The sequence below is a fragment of the Grammomys surdaster genome, unplaced genomic scaffold (assembly GCF_004785775.1).
Source record: "Grammomys surdaster isolate TR1022 unplaced genomic scaffold, NIH_TR_1.0 371, whole genome shotgun sequence".
NCBI classification, from domain to species: Eukaryota; Metazoa; Chordata; class Mammalia; order Rodentia; family Muridae; genus Grammomys; species Grammomys surdaster.
The window spans coordinates 6,519,378-6,545,017 of NW_021604790.1; the positions used below are offsets into that span (position 1 = coordinate 6,519,378).

Below are 25,640 nucleotides of genomic sequence, written 5' to 3' on the forward strand. Positions count from 1 at the left end.
GAGGGGGAGAAGGGGAGGGGGAGAAGGGGAGGGGGAGAAGGGGAGGGGGGAGGGGAGGGGGAGGGGGAGAGGTTTCTGAGGAAGAGACAGGCATGGGAGGTGGAGATTTAGCCAGTCAGAGAGAGTAAGATGGTTGCATGTAACTGAGGACCAGGTAACCAACCAGCCACAGTGGCAGAACTTAGAATAGACTAATGGGATGATTAGGTTATGAGCGAGTCAGGGAACAATCCAAAGCATTTGGCCTAGGCATTTATTCATATGTAAGAAGTCTCAGCTGGGCTGTGGTCACGCACGCCTTTAATCCCAGCACCTGGGAGGCAGAGGCAGGCGGATTTCTGAGTTTGAGGCCAGCTTGGTCCACAGAGTGAGTTCCAGGACAGCCAGGGCTACATAGAGAAACCCTGTCTTGAAAAAAAAGAAAAAAGAAAAAGAAAAAAAAGAAGAAGTCATCTCTGAGTCGTTATTTTAGGGTAAAAAAGTGTCTAGGTGGAAAGTCCAAGACTACACCTTGATATGGTGTTTGTTGTTGTTTGTTTGTTTGTTTGTTTTGAGACAGGTTCTTACTAGCCTTGACTGTCCTGTAGCTCACTAGGTAGACCAGGCTAGCCTCAAACACACCTTCTTGCTTCTATTTCCTGAGTGCTAGGATTAAAAGCATGTACCACCATACCCAGCAATTTGTTTGTTTCTTGATTAAAGCCAACTAAATACAAGTGAATTCACTAGATGCCAGTGAGGGAGTGACCTTTGACTTTTCCCAAACGTCTCCCTTGCCCCCTAGCACTGTGGTAGGTATGATAAGAATGTCACATATGAGGATGTATCCCTACTTTTAAACTTTTAAACAGCTGTGTGTGGTGGCCGCTATAATCCCAGCACCCCAGAGGCTGAGGATGGCAAGTGAGAAGCTAGCCTGAGATATATGCTAAGGCTACGTTCTCTGTCTGCATACAGAGACTCAGTCTCAACCAGGGACAGCGGCATATCCCTGCTATTCCAACACCTGGGATCTAGAGGTAGGAGGATCAGAAGTTTAAGGCCAGTTTATGTTACACAGTGCATTCAAGGACATAGTCTGGGCTACATGAAAGGGAAGGGAGGGAAGGAGGGAGGGAGGGAGGGAGGGAAGAAGGGAAGAAAGGAAGGAAGGAGGGAGGGAAAGAGGGAGGGAAGGAGAAGAGTAGAGGGAAGGGAAAGAAGGCGTCTTAGTGTTCCATTGCTGTAAAGAGACACCATTACCTAGGCAACTATTATAAAGGACAACATTTAATTGGGGCTGGCTTACAGGTTCAGAGGTTTAGTCCGTTATCATCATGGTGAGAAGCATGGCAGTATCCAGGCAGGCATGGGACTGGAGAAGGAGCTGAGAGTGCTACATCTTGATCAGAAGTCAGCTAGAGAAGACTGTCTTATGGACAGCTAGGAGGAGGGTCTCAAAGGCCACCCCACAGTGACATGCTTTCTCCAACAAGTACATAACCTCCTAATAATGCTACTCCCTGGGCCAAGCATATTCAAACCACAGCAGGGAAAGGAGGGGAAGGAATGAGGGAGGGATGGGGCTGCCTTTTTGTATTTATTCCTTGCTGGTAAGAACATCTACCTTCTTGCTGCTGCTATTTCTGGGGCTGTCATTCTTCACTGACAGTGAACCCCAGCCTCTTCAGCCTTCTAACATGCACTAAAGACCACAGATTCTCCTGGAATCCTCTAGGCTTTCAGCACCAGACTAGGGCTAAAGCACCCAGCTTCCTTACCAAGTTCTCAGCCTCTCCAACATACAGCTACCCCATTGTTGGACCACCCAGCCTATACATGTAATCCAGGCTAATAAATCCCCTCTGTAATAGATATTCATTCCAACAGCTCTATTCCTTCAAAGATCCCTCACTGGTACAACAGAACACACTCTGCCATATAAATTAATTAACTACTGATAAAGGCAATGGCATAGCCGGGCGGTGGTAGCACACGCCTGTAATCCCAGTACTTGGGAGGCAAAGGCAGGTGGATTTCTGAGTTCGAGGCCAGCCTGGTCTACAGAGTGAGTTCCAGGACAGCCAGGGCTACACAGAGAAACCCTGTCTCGAAAAAAACAAAAAACCAAACAAACTAACAAACAAAAAAAGGCAATGGCGTGAAACAACCTCAAACACATTATGACAAATGAAAGAAGCCTGAGCTACTGCCTCCATGGGATCACACATACATGAAGTCTTGGCTGGGGCTCGGACTGAGAGGCATGGATGAAGGGATTTAAGGGCAGTAGAAATATTCTCCGTGTTGTCATAAAAGCTGTGGCTCTAAATGGAAACTTGCCTTGGTGGTTACCAGGTCCAGATCTTGGTGGTTAGAGAAAAAGCCAGCATTCCCCCGAAATGTGAGAAGCTGGTTCCCCTCTCCCAAAGGAGTCACTTCCTTGTCACTGGCAGAGAGGACAAATAGCTCTCTGTGGTGCATCAAGGCACACGTAGACCTCCAGGCTCCCACAGTATCACAGAACCAGACTCTTCTCACCTTCTCTCCTAACATAACTGCCTCCAGCTCAGGAGTTTCCCTTCCCCAGTATCTCCTCATAACCCTGCTATACCTCGGCCATGCCCCTTCTCCTGGATGTCTCTTCATCCTCCTCTCTCTCTTCTCCCAGCCAGGTCCAGTCTGCTGGCCACGTTCAGTGTACTGCTTTCTGTCTGTGCTCTGGTCTCCCAGATGCCTCTGGGTGTTCTCTCCCTCATTTCTACAATAGTAACTTTCCCCTTAACCATAACGTGGAGTGGTCATGTCTCCAGTTTATACAATGGTAGGCAAACTGTACTTCAACCATTTATTTGTTCTGGAAAGGAGTCCAGCCAGGCAGGGGAGGGAAAGGAGACTGGAGAGATGGATCAGTCAGTAAAATGCTTGCCACACAAGTCTAAGGTCCTGAGTTTAGATCCCAGAACCCATATTTTAAAAGCACTCAGCTATTTGAGAGGACCCAGGGTTGGTTCCCAGCACCCACATGGGACCTTACAACTGCTTGTAACTCCAGTTCTCGGGGATCTGATGCCCTCTCCTGGCTCCCTAGGACCTCATGTGGTGCACAGGAACTCGTGCAGGTGCGTGCAGCATATATACATAATGAAATAAAAATGCTAGGCAATGGTACATGCACGCCTTTAATCCCAGCACTCAGGAAGCAAAGGCAGGAGGATCTCTGTGAGTTCAAGGCCAGCCTGGACTACAGAGCTAGTTCCAGGACAGAGAGGGCTATAAAGAGTACTGAAAAAAACAAACAAAGAGAGAGAGAGAGAGAGAGAGAGAGAGAGAGAGAGAGAGAGAGAGAATGGTGGACTACTCCAGTAATCCAGGTGCTCGGAACACAGAAACAGGAGGATGCCTGGAGCTCATGGGCCAGTCAGTGTAGCTGAATCTGCAAGCTCCAGGTTCAGTGAGAGACCATGTTTTAAAAAACACACACCCTGGAGAACTGGACAGATGGTTTCACTGTTATGAGCACTTGCTGTTCTTCCAGAAGACCAAAGTCAGGTTCCAGGGTCAGACAGCTCACAACCCGCCGTAAATCCAGCTCCAGGGATCCAATGACTGTCTCCACCAGCACTTGTGTCCATGTGTACACCTGTGTTCATGTGTATAGTCCCCTCCCTATGCAGGCACATGCACCTACATACAATTAAAAACAATAAAAATAAGTCTGAAAAAACACATATTGGAAGCCAGGCAGGCGGTGGTGGCACATGGATCTCTAAGTTCAAGGCCAGCCTGCTCTACAAAAAGAGTTCCAGAGCAGCCAGGGCAAAAACCAAAACAAAATAATAACACACTGGCAGATCCCCATGCTCAAGCGTACACATGCACACACACAGTAAACAAAATATAATAAATTTTAAAGTAGACTAATACACCTGAGCTGGGGAGATCAGGTAGTACTTAACAGAGCCTACAAGGCCTTGGCTTCTAGCTGACAGACACAGGGGCTGCTTAAGTCTGTTTGTTATTCAGTGACCTTGCAAGGGAGAGAGATTTGATCTCAATCTGTTCTCTGGAGAGCCAAATACAAAGCTATAGCAGGAGAGGAATCTTCTCCTGAGACACTGAAAAGATGGAATTAAAAACATAAATTATATGTGTTTGGCTTTGGAGATGCTGTGTGTGGCCTTCACCAGGCATCGTATAGCACGGACAAGGCGTCTGTGAGTTATCTTTGAAAAAAAAGAAGGAGCAGGTTCAGAATGGGGTAGGGGTGGGGAAGGGGGAGGCAGAGCACTGGTTAGATTGGTGATGGTAAGAGGAGTCTTCTGTGAGTTTTGATTGTTTCAGGGGCAGAAACTCATGTAGTTCAAGCTGGCTTTCTTTCTTTCTTTCCTTCTTTCTTTCTTTCTTTCTTTCTTTTTTTTTTTTTTCTTTTTTCTGAGACAGGGTTTCTCTATGTAGCCCTGGCTGTCCTGGAACTCACTCTGTAGACCAGGCTGGCCTCAAACTCAGAAATCCGTCTGCCTCTGCCTCTCAAGTGCTGGGGTTAAAGGTATGCACCACCACTGCCCGGCCCCTAGTGTGTGTTTCCGTCAGCTAGAGTGGAAGACCTTGTAGCTCACAGAACAGACTTTCCTCTCAGTAGTGGCAAGAATGGGTCCCAAACACTGTTCTGCGTCCAAACTAACCAAGATTAATAGCAAGACTCAAAAACACATCCTGAGACGGGCATGGTCCTGGAGTAAAATGGTAATCGAGTTTTTGGTTGGTTGGTTTGTTGTTGTTTGGGTTTGTTTGAGACAGGGTCTCTCCTCTCTTCACAGTTCTGGCTGGTTTCAAACTCAGAGATCCGCCTGCCTCTGCCTTCCAAGTGCTGGGATTAAAGGTGTGCATCACCACTGCCTGGGTGTGAATGTTCTCCTAAGAGAGAACCTTTGTGACAAATGCACACAGAGAAGGCAGCATACAGCCAGCCAAAAGGTATTAGAGACTCTGTACTGGAGGCTGGCAAGATGGCTCAGCTGTGGACTGTTGAATACTCTTCCAGAAGATCTGAGTTCGGTTCCCATCACCTACATGGGGCAGCTCACCGTCACTTGGAACTCTCACCTCCGGGGATCTAACCTTCTTTCACTCTCCATGGGTACCTGCCTTCACACAAGCACACACCCACATGCAGACATGCACACACACACACAGTGTTTAATGTTTAATCTCCTTCTAATCTTACCCCCTCCCCCCAAAAACACGCTGCTGGCTTTGAGCAAAGTAAATCGGTATATTCCTGTAATCCCAGTACTCAGTCGGCAAAGGGATGCAGGCAGATCTCTATGAGTTCGAGGCCAGCCTGGTCTACAGAATGAATTCCAGGACACCCAGGGCTCTGTTACACAGAGAAACCTTGTCTTGAGTTTAAAAAAAAAAGAAAAAACTAAAAAATTAAATCAGGAAATTGTAACTAGAAGAAGATGGCCCTATCTTTACTTGTCTTTCCTGTGTCGTTGGAGGATGGAAATTACTTCATGCAAAATGTCAGGAAACGTTCTCTTGTTTTTAATACTCATAAAGACGTCCTGACGCAGCTCAGCTGGAGAACACTGAAGTACCATCACGTCCATTCAGAGATGACACAGTCTCTCCCAGCCCAGCTCCGAAGCAGTGAGATGACAGCCCTCCACTCACTGGGATACACACGGAGCCTCCAGGAGAGAGGCAGGTGATTAATTCTCTCAATTACAATTTATTCTTCCTCCTTTTGTTCTTACAGGCCGGAGGAAAGACATAATAAAACTCCTGGAGTCTGGCAGAGAAAAACAACATAAAGTCCTATTTGAGACTGGAAGTAATCATTCTGTCTACAGTTCTAAGAAAAATAAACAAATCAAGAAGTGGCCTTTAGAGCTGCCCCAAGTCAGAGCCAGAGAACCAGAGTTTGAAAAAGGGCCTAGATGAATTGTTTGGCTCCCTAGGGTGCTGCTCTGCCTAGACTTTGTGCTCTGGTTAATCCTCTCCCGACCCCACCCCTGGTACTTCAGCCAGTCCTACCAGTTTTGGGGCTCTCTCACAGCCTGAGGCCTCCACCTGGCCTCACCAGTGTCTGACCTCATCAAGCCGGCTAATTGTGCTGCATACTCTGTAGCTTCCAGACCTCCAACCCTGAACTTGGCTGGGTCCCTTCAAGCTACAGATTTTGGGTTTTGAGACAGGGTCTCACTATGAAGCTCTAGCCATCCTGGAACTTACTATGTAGACCAGGCTGGCCTCGAACTCACAAAGATCTGCATGCCTCTGCCTCCCAATGCTGGCATTAAAGGCAGGCACCATCAATCACATCCTGCTCAGGCAAAGAGAAGGTTATAATGAACTTAGAATGTTTGGGTGTCCACCTTATTGCTTGTATTCTTTAGAAGTCCAAGAGCCTACCCATGTCACATCAAGAGTACACACGTGGGTGTGTGCGCACACATACACACACAGAGACAGACACAGAGAAACTTAATGGCCCCTATTGGTTTAAGGGGCATGGTTTAGGTGATTACAAATACAATAACCAAGGTCTTCATGCATAAATCCTCTCTTTTGATCTGTTTTATAAAAGGCACTATGACGCAGCGGGAGGGGGTGCCTTAGCTAGGCCCGTGATGAGGCATTACCTGAGGTATCACCCATAGGACTGGTCTAGTATAGAAGGAAGTTTATTTGGGATCTGGGAAGGGGGTCGAGGCAGAGAAAAAAGGGGACAGAGAAGGACAGAGAAAGAAGGGAAGAGGCCAGCCAAGAACAAGACAGGAGGAAGATGGGGAGAGGGGGCGGGGAAAAGGGAGAAAGGGGAGGGGAAGGGAAAGGAGGGATTGGAGAAAGGGGAAGGAGAGGGAGAGGATGGACAGTCTTTTGTACATGAGCCAGGCTGTTGCTAGGCAACTGGTGGATGGAGCCAAGAGGAAAATGTAATAACTTTGTCTTGAGACCCGGTTTTTTGTTGTTGTTTTGTTTTTAGTATTTTTGAGACAGGGTTTTTCTGTGTAACAGCTCTGCTGTCTTGGAGCTCGATCTGACTGCCTCTGCCTCCCAAGTGGTGGCATTAAAGGTATTCACTACCACTGCCAGGTGAGACAATGTTTTATGTAGCTCAGGCTGCCCTCTAACTTGTAACCAGGGATGGCCTTGAACCTCTTGCTTCTACCTCCCTGTGCTGAGATTGAACCCTGGGCTTCCTGTGCACCAGGCACGCACTCTGCCGACTGAGCTACACCACAGCCTTGGTTTTCACCTCGGTAGAATTACCAAGAGATGGAGTCACTGCATGAGAGAATGGTAGAGAACGGTTTCCTAGTCCTTGGGCCAAATTGCCCCTGCATCTTCCCAAGAACAAGTGTGGCACATCCCTCTCCGCCAGCAGCTTCACAGGGCGCTTGTCTCATTGGGGCCCCCACAATTATGACCACTTTGGGCAGAAAAGAATACAAGAATAGTTGCTATTAAATGTGAGAGAAAAATTGCCTAGCTGAGAGCTTTTGAAAGAGGGGCACTTAGCGAGCTTTTGACGCTTAATTACCATTTAATCAATCCAGGAACACACAGACTGGTTATTTGCTTGTTGCAGAGGCTGGGAATTGCAGTGCACAGTTGGTGATTTTGCCGGTGTTGGGAGCGCCCTTCATAGCCTTTTCCAGGCTTCCTTCCCACTCTGGCTGAAACCTGTAAAGTCTCTCCTCTCTATACATTTATCTAAGGGGTGGGCCCACTCAGTGGACTTAGCAGAGAGGCTCCCAATGCAAGCAGGGGCTGGCTGGCTGCCATAGTGTTGCCCAAGCTCCTGGTTCTTAGCTGCCGCGTTTCTTGCTCTTTCCTCTTCCTCCGGCTGTGGCAAGCAAGGTGTCCCTGGCAAAATTTCCAAAAGTTTGGATCCACCATGGGGCTGGAATCACTCTCGGTGGAAGAGTCTGTGCTTAGCATGTACAGGTCCTGGGGTTGTCTGTAGTGCAGTGGTTGGCCGTGCCTGCCCTGGAGGGAGAAGTCTCCACCTGGCAGCTCAGGAAGTTCTGTTCATATTTTTTTGTTTGTTTTGTTTTTGAGACAGGATCTCTCTGTGTAGCCCTGGCTATCCTGGAAGTCACTCTGTAGACCAGGCTGGCCTTGGACTCACAGAAATAATCTGTCTGCCTCCACCTCCTGAGTGCTGGGATTAAAGGTCTGTGCCACCACAACCTAGCTGGCAATTTTTTTTTTTAAAGATTGGAAAAGGCCACAACTCTCTGCTCTGCTCCAGGAGTAGAAGGTCTTCTGGACCTACAGAATACACAAAGAGAAATTTCTAGAAGGAGAGAACAGCATCATAACCCAGGGCTCTGTGCATGTCAGGGAAGTGCTCTACCCACTGAGCAACCCCACCAGCCAACCTACCTTCCAAAGCCTAATGGAAGAAGCCAACTCTTGTAACACCTTCTGTAGCTCAGTCAGCTGATGTGATTTTGATGAAGTCAACTGGCTACCCCTCCCTCATCCTAAATGTCACATGCTCAGAGCAATCTGTCTTGCTTGACTCTTGGCTGGGTTTCTACGAACTAGCCCTTCTCTCTGGGTTTGCCTGCAGGCATTTAGGTGTATCTCAACTGTTTTGCCGTTGCCCACCTGGGATACTTACTGAGGGCAGAAATCTTTCTTTCTGTTCATTTGTTCTCTCACTAGATACAACTTTCTATATGCCTAGTACTCCGTAGGGATTCAAGAACCAAATGATCTTCCCAGACACGGGGGCCAGGGGGAAAACCAGAGAGCAGCTTGGTCTGAGAGACTGGGAGTTCAGAATAAACCGACTCACCTGGGTCCTGTTCCTGGAACTCTCTCTTGACTAGGCAACCTGGAGACCCCCGATGGAGGTCCCTTAGGATAAATTTCATGGCTTTTTTCTAGAGAGAAGGTGTCTTAAAACAGAAAAGCTGCCATCTTTCCTGGCTATTGCTTCAGAGTCAGCTGTAAATACCTGAACAGCTTTGAAGCAGAAGGGGCAGGTGCTTAGAAGTGGGTGGGGGAAGAGAAGCGAGTGGGTTGTGGCTCCTCCCCCATCCATTTGTGTAAATGTGGACTCCGGGAGGGACCTCTTTGAGCTTTATCTGCAAAATAGACCTGCACTGGAGAGAGTGAGGTATATAAGTCAATGAGCTCATTCTTTGAAAGAACCAGTTACAAAGCACGAGAAAGTTTAAGTTGTGATTATCAGCATTATTGTAAACACTTGGTTATCAGCAGAAATAGGTGGATCTGGGGGCTGGGCAGAACTAGGCTGGGTTAATGAGGAGGAAAGAAAGGAAACTGGTTGCCTGGGATAAGTGGATGTACAGAGGGCCAAAGGGCCTGCTCAACCCTGTGGGTGAAGGTTGGCTGCAGGCAGAGGGAATCACAAAATGATCCCAAATCTCAGGTTGATCTTCATTTTATTGTTAAAGTTATTGTTTTCTCTCTCTCTGGACTCTAGAGGCCTAGTGCAGCTTGAGAGGCCAACCCCAGCCCCTGGATGAGTGACAGTTGCTCCAGACAGCCTCAGGCACTATGGGATAAGCTGCCACAGATAGGATCCTGCCTCAGGGCTTCTGCCTCAGGGTCACGGCAAAGAACTGGAGAGGGGCTTAGTGCTTCAAGCCTGTAGCTGCCCGGGGACTCTGCACAAGGGGGCTGGGATTGCATCGAGTTCTCATAAGGAAGTCCTCCACCCCCATAAGGAGCCTAAGGAACCTACTGCTTCTCTACCTTGACGAAGAGAAACCTCACTGTTAGGGTTTCATGGCAGAAGGAAAGGTAGGTACCTCGGTGGACTGGACCCAAAGAACACCACAAAGTCACATCATGCAACAGGCTTCCTTCGAGAGTTTTATTGAGGAGGCGGTTATACAGAGGTAGCTTCTGAGCAGAGAGAGAGAGAGAGAAAGAGAGAGAGAGAGAGAGAGAGAGAGAGAGAGAGAGAGAGAGAGAGAGAGAGAAATGGAATAGAGAAGTAGAGGCCAGCCATGAGCATGTGGAGAGAGAGGGAGCAAGAAGGCAAGAGCAGGAAAGAGTGGAGAGGGCAAGCAGCCCTTTTTATAGTGAGTCAGGCATACCTGGCTGTTGCCAGGTAACTGTGGGGCAGAGCTTAGACAAAATGCTAGTAGTAATAACATGGGTGCTATTGCTGGGGTCCTGAAGATGGGCCTGAGGGGTGTGGTTTTCCAACACTCACTCCCAGCCCAATCCCAGGTGGGCAAGCCACCCATAGTGGTACAGCTGCAACAGAGGCAATGACTCCTCTCCTTCCACTGGAGCCTCCAGACCCAGTAAGGTGGGCTAATGCCCAGGAATCACTAGGCTATGTAATAGTGGCAGGAAAGGCAAATCAGCAGTGAGAAGCAATCCTGGGATGAAGTCTCTGGGGGCTGTGCCATCTCCCCATTGTAACCATGCAAACCAGTGGGCCATCTCCAGGAAACTCACTAGCTTGCTGTAGCCTTTCCTAGATGGCTTCTGTCAGAACTTAATTTCACCTCTTGAGCACAGTGGAGATTGAATACAAAATGGCTGCAGTTATGTTAAAAGGATCAGGCCACAAGAATACGAGAAATTAGGAAGTCCAAACTTCAGGGAGGTCCATGTCTTTACAGATATTTGTATGTGAGGGGGAGCAGTCAAGAAACTGCTGGCACGACAGCTCCGTTATCGGGGTGGTGGTGGTGGTGGTGGGGGCATGAGAACATCTAAAGGCATCTGGAAGTGTCTGGAGAGGAGTTTCAGCTAGAACATCTGAGTTGAACCAGCCAACCAGAGTTCAGAACTAGAAAGAGAGAGCTATTCATCAGTAAGTCTCAAAAGGCTGAAAACACTCTAGGCCTAGGTGAGAGTGTATGGAGGCTAGAAGCAGACAGAGGTGGTAAGCCTCTGAGACAATACAGGAGAATAAAAGATACTGCTAAACAGGCCCTCCCATATGCTAGCTCTACCTGTAGCCTCAGCTCCACCCCCACCACACCCGCTCTAGGTTTTTCAAAGCAGGGTTTCTCAGTGTAGCCCTCACTCTGTAGACTAGGCTGGCCTGGAACTCAGAGATGCATTTGTCTTTGTCTCCCAAGTGCTGGGATTAAAGGTACACGCCACCACTCTGACTCAGCCCTCTCTTTACTCTTTATTCTGAGGAAGAAACTCACTAAATGGTTCAAGTTGTCTTTGAACTCAAGGTCTTCATGCCTAAACCTCCTGAGTAGCTGGGATTAAAGGCCTGTGCCACAAAACATGGCTTTCTTCCTTCCTCCCCTCCTCTTCTTCCTTCTCCTCTTCTTTTTCCTTCTCCTCCTCCTCCTTCTTCTTTTTTGACTTTGCCTCCCTTAATATCAAGTATTTGATCTTGGATTCGATTCTTTTGCCTCCCAAGTGCTGGGATTGCACATGTGTACAGTCATGTCTGGTTTAGCTCTTTCTTTAAGAGCATCCGAAAATGCCATGTCTCCTATTTGTGTGTGTGTTGGTGTCTGAGGACAGCTTTTACCCCATCTGTCTGGAACTGAACTCAGGCTGCTGGTTCATCAGGCTTGTCAGCTAGCACCTTTGCCAGATTTGCCTTCTTACCCACATTTTTGTTTTAAGTCTGGGACCCAACTCAGGGTTTTGTGCTGTAGATACACATGTAGTTCCAATAGCCTTAATTATCTACTTATCTATCCATCCATCCATCCATCCATCCATCCACTGGTAACCCAGGGCAACCTCAAACTCATCCTCCTCCTACCCCAGATCCCTATGCTGAAATTCTAAGTGCTAACACTCTTGGCTTTCTTTAGTCTCTTTTGACATAGAACACTTCCTAGGTCTGCCTAGTCTTTCCCAACATGAACATCAATCCTGACCTAGGAAGGTAACTGTTATTAACACATTTGGCCACCAGGTGGCGATCTCTGCCGCCCATAAGCCTCAAAGGCCCTTGAAAACCTGTCGGGCTCAGACAAAGCTTGAAAGATGCTGGAAGCCTCTGTGGATTTGTAAAGGCGGCGTCTCTTCCAGAGGGGCTTCTAGTGAATCACCCAGGTTTGGCTTTGGTAGACACAAGGTGTGCCCCGAGATTCATCATTTCTAACCCACCCGTTGAGTGACAGGAGTTTGAAGAAGGCATTTGGAGAAATGGATCTGTGTACAATTAGGCAACCTCACTATCTGGTTCGACAACGAAGGGGGCTCATCTATTGCTCTCCTGCTCGCTCTGTCCCTTCAGCCTCCTTGTTCTTGTACCACGGGACATTTGTGATTAGCTGGGTCCTCTGCAAGAGCCGTAGTTTTGAGCTCTGAACCAACCCCTCCAGTCCCAGACTTCCCTCCTGCCTTTAGACTCACTTCCATCACCTTGACTGCTCGAGATCTTAATAATCCTGCTTCAGGCTCCTCAGTGCTGGGATTACAGGCATGTTGCACCTCTCCCAGCTTCAGATCTCAGTTTAAGGAGGCTCTCTGAACTCCCTACCGAATGAGAGACGTTCCATAGTTACCCACACACACTTCCCACATCAAACCTTTCCTCCATAACCCTCACCATCTGCTCTCATATGATATAATCTACTTATTGTATCCCAAATAGAATGGCTGGCCACTCAGCAAATTCACTTTCCTTTCTTGGCACCAGGCACTTGTTCTTCACGGAAGAACAGAGAGAAGAGTTGTCTTCTGCCACTGCTTAAAAACTGTCTTCTTGCAGTGGTGGTGCACGCCTTTAATCCCAGCACTTGGGAGGCAGAGGCAGGTGGATTTCTGAGTTCGAGGCCAGCCTGGTCTACAGAGTGAGTTCCAGGACAGCCAGGCTACACAGAGAAACCCTGTCTCGAAAAACCAAACCAAAAAAAAAAAAAAAAAAAAAACACAAAAAAACAAAACAAAACAAAAAAAACTACTGGAGCAGTCGCTGGCACCTCACCAGACCCGCCTGTGCCAAGACAGCTCAGGAAAAGTGAGACATGCAGACCAGGAGGAAATTAGGTTGCAATGAGGCATGTTTTCCTAAAAGCAAATAAACACTTGGAAAAAATAATCCAGAAAAGAACTTTACAGAAAAGATTCCATGTATCTGGCTTTTGAAATAAATCACTGGGAGTATAAAGCATCAGTAACTTTATATAAGCTGTGTGTACTCTTCATCTCTGTTCTGGTCTTTTATTTTTTTTAAGATTTATTTATTTATTTTATGTATATGAGCACACTATTGTTGTCTTCAGACACACCAGAAGAGAGCACCAGATCCCATTACAGATGGTTGTGAGCCACCATATGGTTGCTGGGAATTGAACTCAGGACCTATAGGAGAGCAGTCAGTGCTCTTAACCACTGAGCCATCTCTCCAGCTCTCCCCACCCCTACTCTCCATTTTGGCCATTTAAAGTGAAGAAAAGGCAATGAGAACTGAATGGAAGAAGGAAGGGAAAGGAAAACCCAGAGGAAGAATGAAAGATGGTCTAGCCCTTGAGGGGGAGAGGCAGGAGGATCAAGAGTTTGGGCCCAGCTTGGGCTACATAGTTGAGTTTGAAGTCCAGCCCAGGCTGGAATAATTAATGGAGTACACACAATGAGACCCTGTCTCCAAATAAAATAAAACAAAAACAAAGTAAAATAAAAACAAAGCAAAATGAAAAACTTAAAAAGCACAACGGGAGGTGGGGTGGGGAATAGGGAGAAGGGGCTGGGAGAATAGGGAAGTTGGTGAAGCCCTTGCTTCACAAGCATGAGGATCTGAGCTGGACACCAGCACAGCACAAAGGATCCAGCTACCCCGGCTGCTGGTCCATGTGAGGCTCCATTCAGAGAGAACAGCTTGGTTCTCTGTGACGCTGGATACAGTGAGAGTCCCTAGGGCTGCATTTATTTTATTGGCATGTGGCCTGTCCCAGTAGATGACACTTCACAGATAACAGAAGAGCAAAAATCAATTTTTATTTAATACAACTCCCCCCAGGGGCCCTGTAGCTGGGTGGCTGAGGCAAACAGGGAAGGCGAGGAGGGTTAGGTATGATATTCCATGGGAAAATGGAGGCAGCTCCCACCCACCCACCCAAGCCACCCTCGGAAACAGCTCAGACCACAGGAGACTGTTTCTTTATTGAGGAATAAATAAAGAAAAATTAGTGAGAAAGGTACACAATTCTTTTTACTATTAAAAAAAAAATAACAGTTGCTGTAGCCAGCCATCTCTCTTCTTTGGGCCTTCAGCATGGAGTAGAAAAGAAAGATCTAGGAAGCGCTGTAAGCACTTGCTCCAGTCGCTAGTTTTGCCATTGCCTTGCTCCAGTTTTGCCGTTGCCGGCTTGAGGCCTGTCTTCCAGTGGCCATTCCGGGGGCATTGCTCCCAGCCAGCTGGTCCCCCTTTGTGGGGGAGGTCACACAGGGGATCAGGCGAACCTGAGCAGCACTGTATACCTCCAAAGATCAAGGTCAGCCCAGAAAGAAAAAGATCAACAGAAACAAAACAAAAAAAACACTAACCCAGTGATTGACATTTGACAACAGAGCAGAAAGTGGCTTCTGTGTAGGAGGATCCACCAAGAAGCACTCTATCAGAGACACAACATGTGTGCCTCAAAATATTCCAAGGCATTATTCTCCTAGAACTTCCTATCACCTCCCAAAATGCAAGGATGGTCCAGCTTAGAAGACAGGTCAGGCTGGCCATTAGACAGCGCCTCTGATTCTCTATATACCCAACATTAATAGACAAGACAAGGGGAATTTAAAATTGGATGGCTTGGTCTGAAGGATTGCTACTTTCGGTGGGCACAGGGCTGGTTCATAAATAAGTGCACAGGACTCTTGTAATACAGGAATCGGCTGCTCTCCTCGAGACACGGACGGACGACTCCCCAGGACATCCTGCCTTGGCTGTCTTAAGTTCCATCAAGGGAGCCTTCCGTTCTCTGTGGGACAGAAGACAAGAGTTAGGTTACACCCTCAGGACTAGAAATCACCCTGGAGGACAGAGGTATAAATTGAACCAGTACAGCACATGAGAACTCCAGAGGGGCTGAGGATGTGTGTCCTTGGGTGTAATGCTTACCAGCATGCAAGAGCCCTATGTTGCATCACCAGCACCACACATGGTCCATGTCTATAATCCCAGGACTCAGGAGGTAGAGGCAGGAGGATCGTAAGTTCAAAGCCCAGTCCCAGGTTAGCCTGGATACACGTGACCTTGACTCAAAGACATAAAAGCACTGAGCTGTGCCACCATCCTTTGGGACTCCCATCTTCTAGGACAAATTCTGTTCCCAACCTATTTTCCTTTCTCTCTATGACTGCTCTGTAAAGGCTGCTGTCCACCCCTTCCTTATTGCTGCACACCAGTGTTTCAGGCCACTGCATCAAGTACCCACGCACGTAGTGTGTAGTGTCCCATAGGTGCTGCACAGGGATAGAATGGAACTATCTGGTAGGAGAGATCTTACACCTAACTCCCTCGGGACCTGTGGCTAACACACACCCTCTCCCGGCTGCCTTTGTTTTATTTATTATTTATTTTTCCGAAACAGAAATTCACTCTGTAGCCTGGGACTCTCAGTGGTTCTCTGGTCTTAGCTTTTTCAGTGCTGGGACTACAGATGTAAGTCACCAAGCCATCATAGGTCCTTAGGTCAGCTTAAAACCTTGGTTAATTTTTTTTAAAAAAATGTGGCGCACCCCTTTAATCCTGGCACTTGGGAGGCAGAGGTAGGTGGAGTTCAAGGCCAGACTGGTCTACAGAGTAAGTTCCAGGACAGCCAGGGCTACAGACAGAGGAACACCCCCCCCCCCCCCCAAAAAAAAGGTTAAAAAAAGCCAGGTGTGGAGACAAGTGTTCACAATCCAGCACTCAGGACCATCAAGAGTTCAAGATAATCCTCAGCTGTCTAGTCAGCCCCAGGTTAACCTGGACTGTCTTCATATGTGACCTGTCTCAAAATAGCACCAAACACAGCCCCAAATGGTAGTTTGAGTCACCCACCCACTTCCTGGTTTCTGGACCCTTATCTGACCGAGGACGGACTCTGCCCCAAGGATTTCATAGTCCACCAATGATTTTGCTTTTGTGGTGTGTGTGTGTGTGGTGCGGACACTGTGTATATATTCAGTTGTGTGCATGTGGACATATGTGTGCACTATGGGGTTCTTGTGGAAATCAGAGGATAGCTTCAAGTATTCTCACCTTCCACTGTATCTGAGACAAGGTTTCTTATTGTTCACTGTTGCTAGCTGGCCCAAGAATTTCTAGGAGTCTCCCATGTCCCATCTCTGCCAAGGAATGTTGGGGTTACCGATGCCTGGCTTTTATGTGGATTGTGGGACTGAATTCAGGGCCTCACACTTACCACACATGTGATTTACGAGCCACCTCCCTGCCCTTTATCAATTACGGATCAACATTTTGATGAAGTAGTTTGGAGACAGGACGCCACGTCTGACCAGGGTACTCCCAAAGTACTCAGAAGTGGCCTGAACTGACTTTGAAGATTTTGTAAAGTGGAAAGAAGTTCGAAAGGCAAAAGGGCAGGGCATGCTGGAGATGCCAGAGAGAGAGCGTTGTGAATAGAGAGCCCAAGAGAACCGGAAACACCAGGGCCCGCACTGTTCCAGAACCCTCTGCAGACAGAGGACATTTTGCTGTAAGTAGAACTTACAGAGGTGGGGTCAAAAGAAGATGTAAAGGTTGCCTGGCATGGTAGAGAACCTGTGGCCAGCCTGCTGGCTTCCTGGAGTCTCCATTTTGTTTTGCTGTGCCTGGGGCTTTTAGCACAGGACACAGACCTGAGAAACCCAAGGCTCTGGTTCCTCCCTTGCCAGGATGGAACTGCACAAATGCGAGCCCAGAGCGATGGAGGCTTGCCAGCGCTGGCAGCTGCTCCTGCCATTTCCTCCACTCTCCCAGAGAAGGGAGACGTGATCCTCGTGTCTAGCCTTTCTACAGGCCCCAGACCGAGTCTCTCCCCAGACGCCTCTGTTCTCCCTCTCTTAAGGCAAACAGCACTGTGGATAATGTTAAGGGACCAGTTCATAGACAGGAAGGGCTAGTCCGTCAGCAGGGACTGGGAACTAAAACTGAAGGTTAACACACTCACAGTGAGGACTGGCCTTGCTATGCTTAAGTCAGAAGTCAGCTGTCAGCTCTGGAACTACCCTGCCTCTGCTCAGCTTATCCCAAAGGCCCTTCTGATTTCACCTCCTTGCCCCATCCCTACTTCTAGGGAGTACTCAGTGTCAGTACTTCAAGTCTATCAGGGCTGAGCTGAGTGTTCTCTTGATCCCTGCAGTATCTAGGTGAGAAGTCACCCAGTTTGCAGATGTGGACATGAGGCCGGGTGCGATGACTCCAGCAGGTAAAAGTTCTTGGTGCACAAGCCTTAGTACGGTACTTGAGTTCTAACCCTGGAACCCACAGGAGGAGAGGATGGACTCTCAAAACGTTATCCTGACTGCATGATCTACAGACACACACACACACACACACGCACACACACACACACATTTTTTTAAATTGAAGACTGATGAGAAAACAGAACCTTACATACAGAAGCAATTAAATTAGTTAGGATAATATTGTATGTGTTTCTTCTAGGCCTATGTCAAGCTTTGGCTTCGATGAATCCTAGGCTTTGAGTGTGTTTCCCCTATGTGTGTGTGTGTATGTGTGTGCATGGGGGGGGCATTTCAGAACCAATAAAGTAAATCTCTTAACCATGTCTACCGTTATCAGAGTGCTTGAGGAAAAGATCTTTAAAGGAGATGAATGTCTTTTCTGTGATTGTCTTTTGGGTTTGCAGAGTCTCATTTGACCCTTAAGAAAATCCCAGTAGAGAGAAGCCACTTCATTTTTTTTTCTCACCATCATTATCATCACTATCACCACCATCACCATCACCACCACCACCATCTCTACTTTACAGGGAGTGGTGCTTAGGTCTGAGGAAGTCACCAGCAAAAAGACTGTAGAACTGGGACTGCATTCTTCAGTAGCCTCAGCCCCATTCCTGAGCAGGTCCTGTCACAGCTCATCTCCCTGCAGGTCCTGGGGAGGAGGGAAAAGGCCCGGAACTGATATCTTGTTCCCAATCCGTAAGAGTCAGGGGTTCTTTCCACAGTCTGAAGACCTTCCTAGGTCCAGGTTTGAGCTTTCTTTTAAGCACAGGGTGTTCTCTTGCATGTTATCTGTCTGCGTGGGCCACAAACACGGTTTATAAAGAAGGCAAAAAATGGCAAGAGGAAAAATGAAGTCAGCGTGTGCCATTGAAGCAAGTCAAACAATACCGAGTCAGTAGCTGGCTAAGTGGCTGCCTCATTGTCCAGATATTTCCTCCGATATGTTTTCAGAAGCAACGGCCATTAAACAAGAGGGGAATGATTGCCAGGTTTGATTTCAGGAAGGAAGCCCCTCCCATTTCCCTGCTGGGCAATTCAGTTCATTTTCTTCTGACCCCCACGGCTGGTTATGAGGGAAGCTCTGCCTGCTTCTTTCATAAACAAAAGCTATTTGCTGCGAGATTCAAAACTCATTTCTCAACGGCTGAGAACCCCTGAGTTCCCGCCAGATAGCTTTATTATTTTGGGGGTAGGGCTAGCCCAAGTACTCGGAGCACCCTGCAAGCAGAGTAGACTTTGGGGGCTGAGGGAAAGTCATTCTTCCATTGACCTGGAGTTCAGAGCCATTGTCCAGAGAGCCCCTTTGGGTGGAAGACAAAGTAACTAGATTGGTTCGGCAAAGTTCCGACTGCTGGCCTGCAGCCCTGCCTTGGGTGGCCACAGAGACACGCAGCCATGGCAACAGCCAGAGAACCACTTTTTATCAGGGTTCCACTCTACCTGTGGAGCAAGTTTGTCCTTAAACTCAACTCTTGTGCAATAGTCACATTTTTTTTTTTTCCTTTTGAGACAAGGTTTACTCTGTGTAACAGAGCCCTGACTGTCCTGGAACTCAGGGTTGAAGGATTGTAGGCTGGACTGGCCTTGAACTCACAGAGATCCTACTGCCTCTGCCTCTGCCTCTGCCTCTGCTCTGTGCACCACTAAGCCTGGCTCTTGTCACTTCTTAATGGTGAGGACAAAGCACAGGCCAGGGCTTTTGAAGACTTGGCCTCTGTTTCTGCTACTGGGGGATTCTGGACGAGCTAGTTTTTACTGAGCCTTGCCTCTATTTCTTTAGCTATGAAACGGGCTCCCTTACCCCTTCCGGTACAACAGTGCTCTCAGCAGCCTGGGTGGGTGCGGGCTAGGAAAAGCTGTTCGTTTCATCCCTCTTCTCCTTAAACGGATAGCCTTCCTCCATAAAGAGAATGTCAGCGCCTTCCTGTCTGTCCAGAGCATAATGAGCTCTGTTTAACAAGAATTCAGACCCAGCAAAACAAAGGAAGCCAGGGGCCCACTGAAGGCTACAGAGAAGTCTTGCTGGAAGTTTCTCCCAGACCCAAAAGACCAGTTCAGAGGCCAGTTCCTCATTCTTGGAGATAATAGCTGCCCTGTTAACCCCTTTGCTGCTGGGTGCCCACAGACAAGCTGGGAACCGGAAGGCAGTGGGTTATGCATGGGTTGACCTTAAACCCCTCTCCTTCCCTCCCTCCCGCCTTTATTGTGTATCCCTCTGTGTGTGTGTGTGTGTGTGTGTGTGTGTGTGCGTGCGTGCGTGCGCACACATGCCTGTGTTTGAATGTTCCTTTGTGAGTGTGTCCATGTGCGTATAGAGGCCAGATGTCAATCTCAGACATCATTCCTTAAGAACCGTTCATCTTTTTCTTTTCTTTCTTCCTTCCCATCTTTCAACAGGGTCTCTCGTTGGCCTCAAGCTCACCAAGTAGGTCAGCAGGCTCCAGGGACCCACCTGTCTTCACCTCTCCATGACTGGGATTACACATGTATGCCACTACAACTGAAAATTTCACTTTGGGTTCTAAGATTAAACTCAGATCCTTGTGTAGGCGCGTTACCAACTGCCCTATCTCCTTACCCCTCCTCTCTTCATCCCTCTTCTCTTCCGCCTCTTCCTCTCCTCTTCCCTCTCCCATCAGGGACTTAGCATGTAGCCCAAAGCGGCCTTGAGTTTAACCCCCTCTTACAAGCGTGTATCCCTTCACTATGCCCGAGACTCTTTCTTACTAAGAGAGCAGAAAGATTCCCAACTACGCGGGAGGATTTCCAGGGTCCCTGTCCCTATATAAGCTGCCCTATAATGATACAAACAGGATGAGAAAATCAGTGCTGGGACTGGCTTAGACTGCTAACGGAGGCCAGGGTTCCTGGTCTGGAATGAACCAGGTTACAACGAGGTGCTGGGGAGAATTAGTGGAAAGCAGACCCTGGACAAATTGGGAAATCACTCATTATTCTATAGAACACTTTTGTAAAGCAACAGCAACAAAACCCAGTCATATACTGTAGTCCTGAAAAGTAATTCTGTAGCTGAGGAAGGCCTCAAACTTTCCCAACAATCCTCAGTGTGGTGATTCACCTATAAGCTACTACTAAGCTCTGTGTGTATGGCCTGTGTACTTACAGAGTGTCTGTTTTCCACGAAATCTGCAAAACAAAGACGACGCAGTAGTGAGGTGCAGAGGTCTAGGGTAGCTTCATGCTGGATCTGCGGGTGGAGTTGAGCAAGGCAGTACATGGTGGGGAGGATGGGACGGGACAGGACAGGACACTAATATATAAGGAGTCTCAGGCCATCTGTGGATGGCCTTTTGTCCCTAGATAAGCTCTTGGGATCTTCTAGACCACGAGATAGGCATTGTAGAGTCCCTGAAATCTCATTGGACTTTTTTTGTATGCTTGCTTTTCTTTATTGAAGCAGGGTTTCATATAGTCCAGGCTAGCCCTTTAATTTCCTATGTAGTCAAGGATAATCTTGAGCCTTTCATCTCCCAATTATAGGCATGAGGTACCACACCCAGTTCATGGGATGCCAAGAGTGAAGTCCAGGGCCTGATGCATGCTAGGCAAGCATTCTACCAACTGTTCCTTCACTTTGGCTTTTCTTTTCTTTTTGTAAACACAGGAACTCACTATGTAGCCCAGGGTATTCTTTTTTTTTTTTTTTAAAGATTTATTTATTTATTATATATGAATACACTGTAGCTGTCTTCAGACACACCAGAAGAGGGCATCAGATCTCATTACAGATGGTTGTGAGCCACCATGTGGTTGCTGGGATTTGAACTCAGGACCTCTGGAAGTGCAGTCAGTGCTCTTAACCACTGAGCCATCTCTCCAGCCCCAGAGCCCAGGGTATTCTTGAACTATCTATTCAAGATTATCCAAGGTATCTTTAAACTCACAGAAATCCACCTGCCTCTGCCTCGAGAGTACGGGGACTAAATAAGTGTAGCACCACGGCTGGCTGCTCTTGGGCATTTTTAAAGATTTTTTAATTAGTAGAGAAAAAATAACAGGAAATTAGAAAGTTGCAAATAAAAGTGACCTCTGCTCCCACACTCCACCCACTTCCGGCCCCTTCCACTCTTCCCAGCAGTGTTCTGAGTGGACTGTTGGGGAAGTTAGGACGACAGGGCCCGTGACATGTTCTACCTTGTCCTGTCATACAGTGTGGTTTTATAAGACCTTTCATGCCGGGCAGTGGTGCTGCACGCCTTTAATCCCAGCACTTGGGAGGCAGAGGCAGGTGGATTTCTGAGTTTGAGGCCAGCCTAGTCTACAGAGTGAGTTCCAGGACAGCCCGGGCTATAAAGAGAAACTCTGTCTAAAAAACCAAAAAAAAAAAAAAAAAAAAACAAAGAAAAAGAAAGAAAGAAAGAAAGAAAGAAAGAAAGGAGGAAGGAAGGAAAGAAAGAAAAAAGACAAAAGACCTTTCATGACCTTTCTCAAACGCAACTGTCCTAGTAGCTACACCGTCAAGTTAAGTGGCTGCACAGCTGATTGCTTAACCAGTTCCTAACTTTAAAAGGTTAGGTTCTGGGGCTGGAGAGATGGCTCAGTGGTTAAGGACATTGTCTACCCTTCCAGAGGACCTGGGTTCGATTTCCAGCACCTACATGGTGGTTCACGACTGTCTATCATTTTAGTCTTAGCGCATCTACTGGCCTCCTCTGGCACCAGGAATGCAGACACACACAGAGTCAGAACCCTCATACACATAAACTAAACTTAAAAACAAAAGAGGTTCTTTCCAGGTTTTTGCTGTCTTAAATAAATAATGTCACTAATATCTTTGGCAGCAAACCTATTCCCATAGTTGATTTTACACTGTCTGCCCATTCCTGGGAGTGAGGCTGGAAAAAGAGGAAGAGGAGGAAGAAGAGGAGGAAGAGGAAGAGGAGGAGGAGGAGGCAGCATGAGGATAACTCAGGCTCTTGGGATCCATGGACAAACTGCCTAAGGGCAGGGCCAGCAATTTCCCTTTCCCAGGTGAGGCTCATCTTGACGAATCCTTTTGTCAGAATGCACACTGTGCCCAGCTCCCCTGCCAGGCCACCATTGTGCCCACAGCCTCTGCCAAAAGCTTGGAAGTGGAGAGAGAGAGTGAGAGAGCAGAGAGCAGGAAGCTCTGCATGGAAGGATCACACCACTGCCTGCATCACTGGGAGACAGGCTTCACCACCAGATGGAAGGCCGGGGTATGATTTGCCTCTCTGCACAGGATCAGGCTCCCACCAATCCCAGCGACTCTGTGTTGGAGCTGATTCTCCAGGTCTTGTGGAAACAGCAGCAATGGATGCCTCATCTGCTCTCTGGGAAAAAGGTTCCCAAGTGGTGCTGGGGGCAGGGCAGTGGTGGGGGCACGGGTGGGTTAGGAGTTGGTGTTGCTCTTACAGACGGTAAAGGTCATGGTGAGAAAGCCAAGGTCAAGGGTGCAGCCCAGTTCGTAAGGTACTTGCCTGGAATGCAACGAGCCCTGGGTTTGACCCCCAGTATCGTATAAATTGTAGCACAGGCTTGTAAAGGGAGGTGGAGGCAGGAAGATCAGAAGTTCAAGGTCATCTTCAGGGAGGGGGGAGGAGGTAGAAAAGGAGGAGGAGGAAGAAGAGGAGGAGGAGGAGAGAAAGATAGAAGGCAAAACGAAAATATCCTTTTTTTTTTTTCTTTTTTTTCTTTTTGGTTTTTCGAGACAGGGTTTCTCTGTATAGTCCTGGCTGTCCTGGAACTCACTCGGTAGACCAGGCTGGCCTCGAACTCAGAAATCTGCCTGCCTCTGCTTCCCAAGTGCTGGGATCAAAGGCATGCGCCACCACTGCCCAGCAAAACCAAAATATCCTAAGAAACAAACAAACAAACAAAAAAACAAACAAAAAACCTTTGAGCCTTGTATGATGGCTGGCTCTGTAAAATCCAGCACTCAAGCTGCAAGGCAGGAGGATTACCAAGAGTTCCAGGCTCTGTCATAAAACAACAAACAAATAAAAACCTACATTCCCCAAGTCTACCTCCCCTTCAAACCCTGTCATATAATATTCCATGTTCCTAGTTAGAGGGAACAGGAACCGCGGTCCCTAAGGGGCCCCTCTTCTATTCTAGCTGGGACAAAGGCACTTGGCATCTGGAAAAATCTGTACATTAACTCGGGCACAGAGCAGCCACTCTGTCAGCCTCCACACACCAAGGGAGGACATGACAGCACCTCCTGGCCCAGGTCTCCACAGAGGGGGAAGAGCCCCACGCTCTGGCTTCCCCTGCACAGCCCATGTTCTCCGGAACCAGAAACAACACGAAATATTAAAACTCTGCATGTGAGGAGACAATACTGACAGGAGGCAAGTCTGGGCCCACTTGGAGATTGTTTCTTTGGTGGGTAACGTTACGTGGCAGGGCATGGCATAAGGCCCGTTTTTTCTTCCTCCTCATCTTGCATGTTCAGGCAGGAAGTGCCACCCTGGCAGTACCTGCTGGCCCAGCTGGCTTTGGGCCATACAGGATGGGTGGGAACCAACTTTCAAGAGAGTTCTAGGAGCGGGAAAAGGCCAAGATGAAGCCCAGGACTCAATGACCAGAGAGTGTTCCACCCTTAGACATGGTGGCTTCCTGCAGACAGGCCTCCCCTCCTTAATTTAAATTGATACAGGGTCTAACCCTGGCCCAGTCTGGCCTCAAGCTTGCAGCAATCCTCCTGCCTCAGCCTCTCAAGTGCCATGATGCCCAGATTCAGTTCTTTCTTCCTGTCATGGCTGTCCTCAGCTCAATTACTCTTGATATGGAGTGGTAAGGAGTGTGAGAAAGGCGAGGAATTTTTGCCTCTCGGATGCAAACATCCTGGGCTGGGTCTAGTGGCGCACAACTGTAATCTCACGGTTTGGGAGGCTACTACAGGAGGATTGTAAGTTGGAGGTTAATTTGAACTGTCTTAGAGAACAGGAGAGTAAAGGAGATGGGGTGGGTGTGGGTGAGGAGGAACTGGAAAAGAAGATGAAAGGGAAAGATCCTGGAAGTCTGAACTCCACACAAAGAGAAAGCAGGCAGGGGTGAAGAGAAGCTGACTGCCAGATGCTTGGGTGGGGAGGGGGAGTACCCATCTGACTCGGAGCTGGGATTGAGAGCTAGACTTGGTTTCTTTTCCAGGCCAGAGGTGTAGGTGGGACCAGGGGCCCTAGTCAGCTCCTGAGGTGGATACAGAGAAAGCAAGAGCTGGTGTCTGAGGGAACTCTCTTGGTGGACAGGCATAGAAGACGGTGTCCTCTAAGCAAGGGCTTCTCCATGTTGGCCCTGCTGACATTCTGGGCTGAGAATTCTCAGGAGAGATTGACTGTACTGTGGGATGTTTGGCAGCAGCCCTGACTCCTACCCACCAGACTCATCAGGACTGTCCTCCGACACCAAGTTGTAGCAACTGTGAATGTGTGTTGAGCTGGAGGTGTGACTCGGTGGGCGGGCGTCTAACTGACATGCCACTGGGGGCCACCTCTCCAGCACTGCAGGTCACTATCATAAAACAAAACCCCCCTAGAGTTCAGGTGTAGCATAGATTATCCTGCATGAAGTCTGAGGTCAATGGAGTCCAGAGTTAAGTGTCGTAGTTAAGTGACAGACAGAAATGTATCCAGCCTTGGCCTGACCTACTCTCTCTTACAGTTCACAACTGTGCTCTAAGAGACATACAAACACTTAACTTTTCCCTCTTCTAGTAAGGTGATTCATTCATAAACCCGAACTAGAGCCACTGACTGAGGCTTGTGAATCCTAACCTCAGGCAAGCAATATAAAAGAAGACATAACGGCTTGGAGAGATGGCCCAGTGGTTAAGAGCACTGACTGCTCTTGCAGAGGACCCAGGTTCAGAACTTAGCGTCCTTATGGCTACTCACAACTAAACACCTGTAATTCCAATCCCAGGGTATCCAACTCAGTCTTCCAGCCTTTGTGGTGCCAGGCACCAACATGGTACATATATGAAGGTATTTTTTGTTTTTCAAGACAGAGCTTCTTTGTGTAGCCCTGGCTGTCCTAGAACTCACAGAGATCCGACTGCCTCTGCCTCCCGAGTGCTGGGATTAAAGGGGTGTGCATCACAGCCCAGCTAATATTTTTTAATTAAAAGGGAAAATAACTTCTAGAATCTTGAAAGGTTGTTTGCATCTGAGCTGTGAGGAAAGACCTGGAAATGTGGCACAGGGGCAGAGTGGGTGCTTAGCAGACACAAGACCTGGCTTCCCAACAGCAATAGATAGATAGATAGATAGATAGATAGATAGATAGATAGATAGATA

The 25,640-nt window shown here is 48.0% G+C and overlaps 1 protein-coding gene across 5 annotated transcripts in view; it reads right to left on the minus strand.

Annotated features, from left to right (window-relative positions):
- Nucleotides 1-13,887: 13,887 nt before the first annotated feature.
- Nucleotides 13,888-25,640, minus strand: part of Pecam1 (platelet and endothelial cell adhesion molecule 1) — a 101,072-nt gene continuing 89,319 nt past the window's right edge. For all 5 annotated transcript variants that reach the window (XM_028780362.1, XM_028780365.1, XM_028780363.1 and 2 more), the window contains one exon: nt 13,888-14,885. In XM_028780362.1, the coding sequence (XP_028636195.1) occupies nt 14,866-14,885 (20 nt within the window). In that variant the 3' untranslated portion in view covers nt 13,888-14,865. The remainder of the gene's footprint in view (nt 14,886-25,640) is intronic.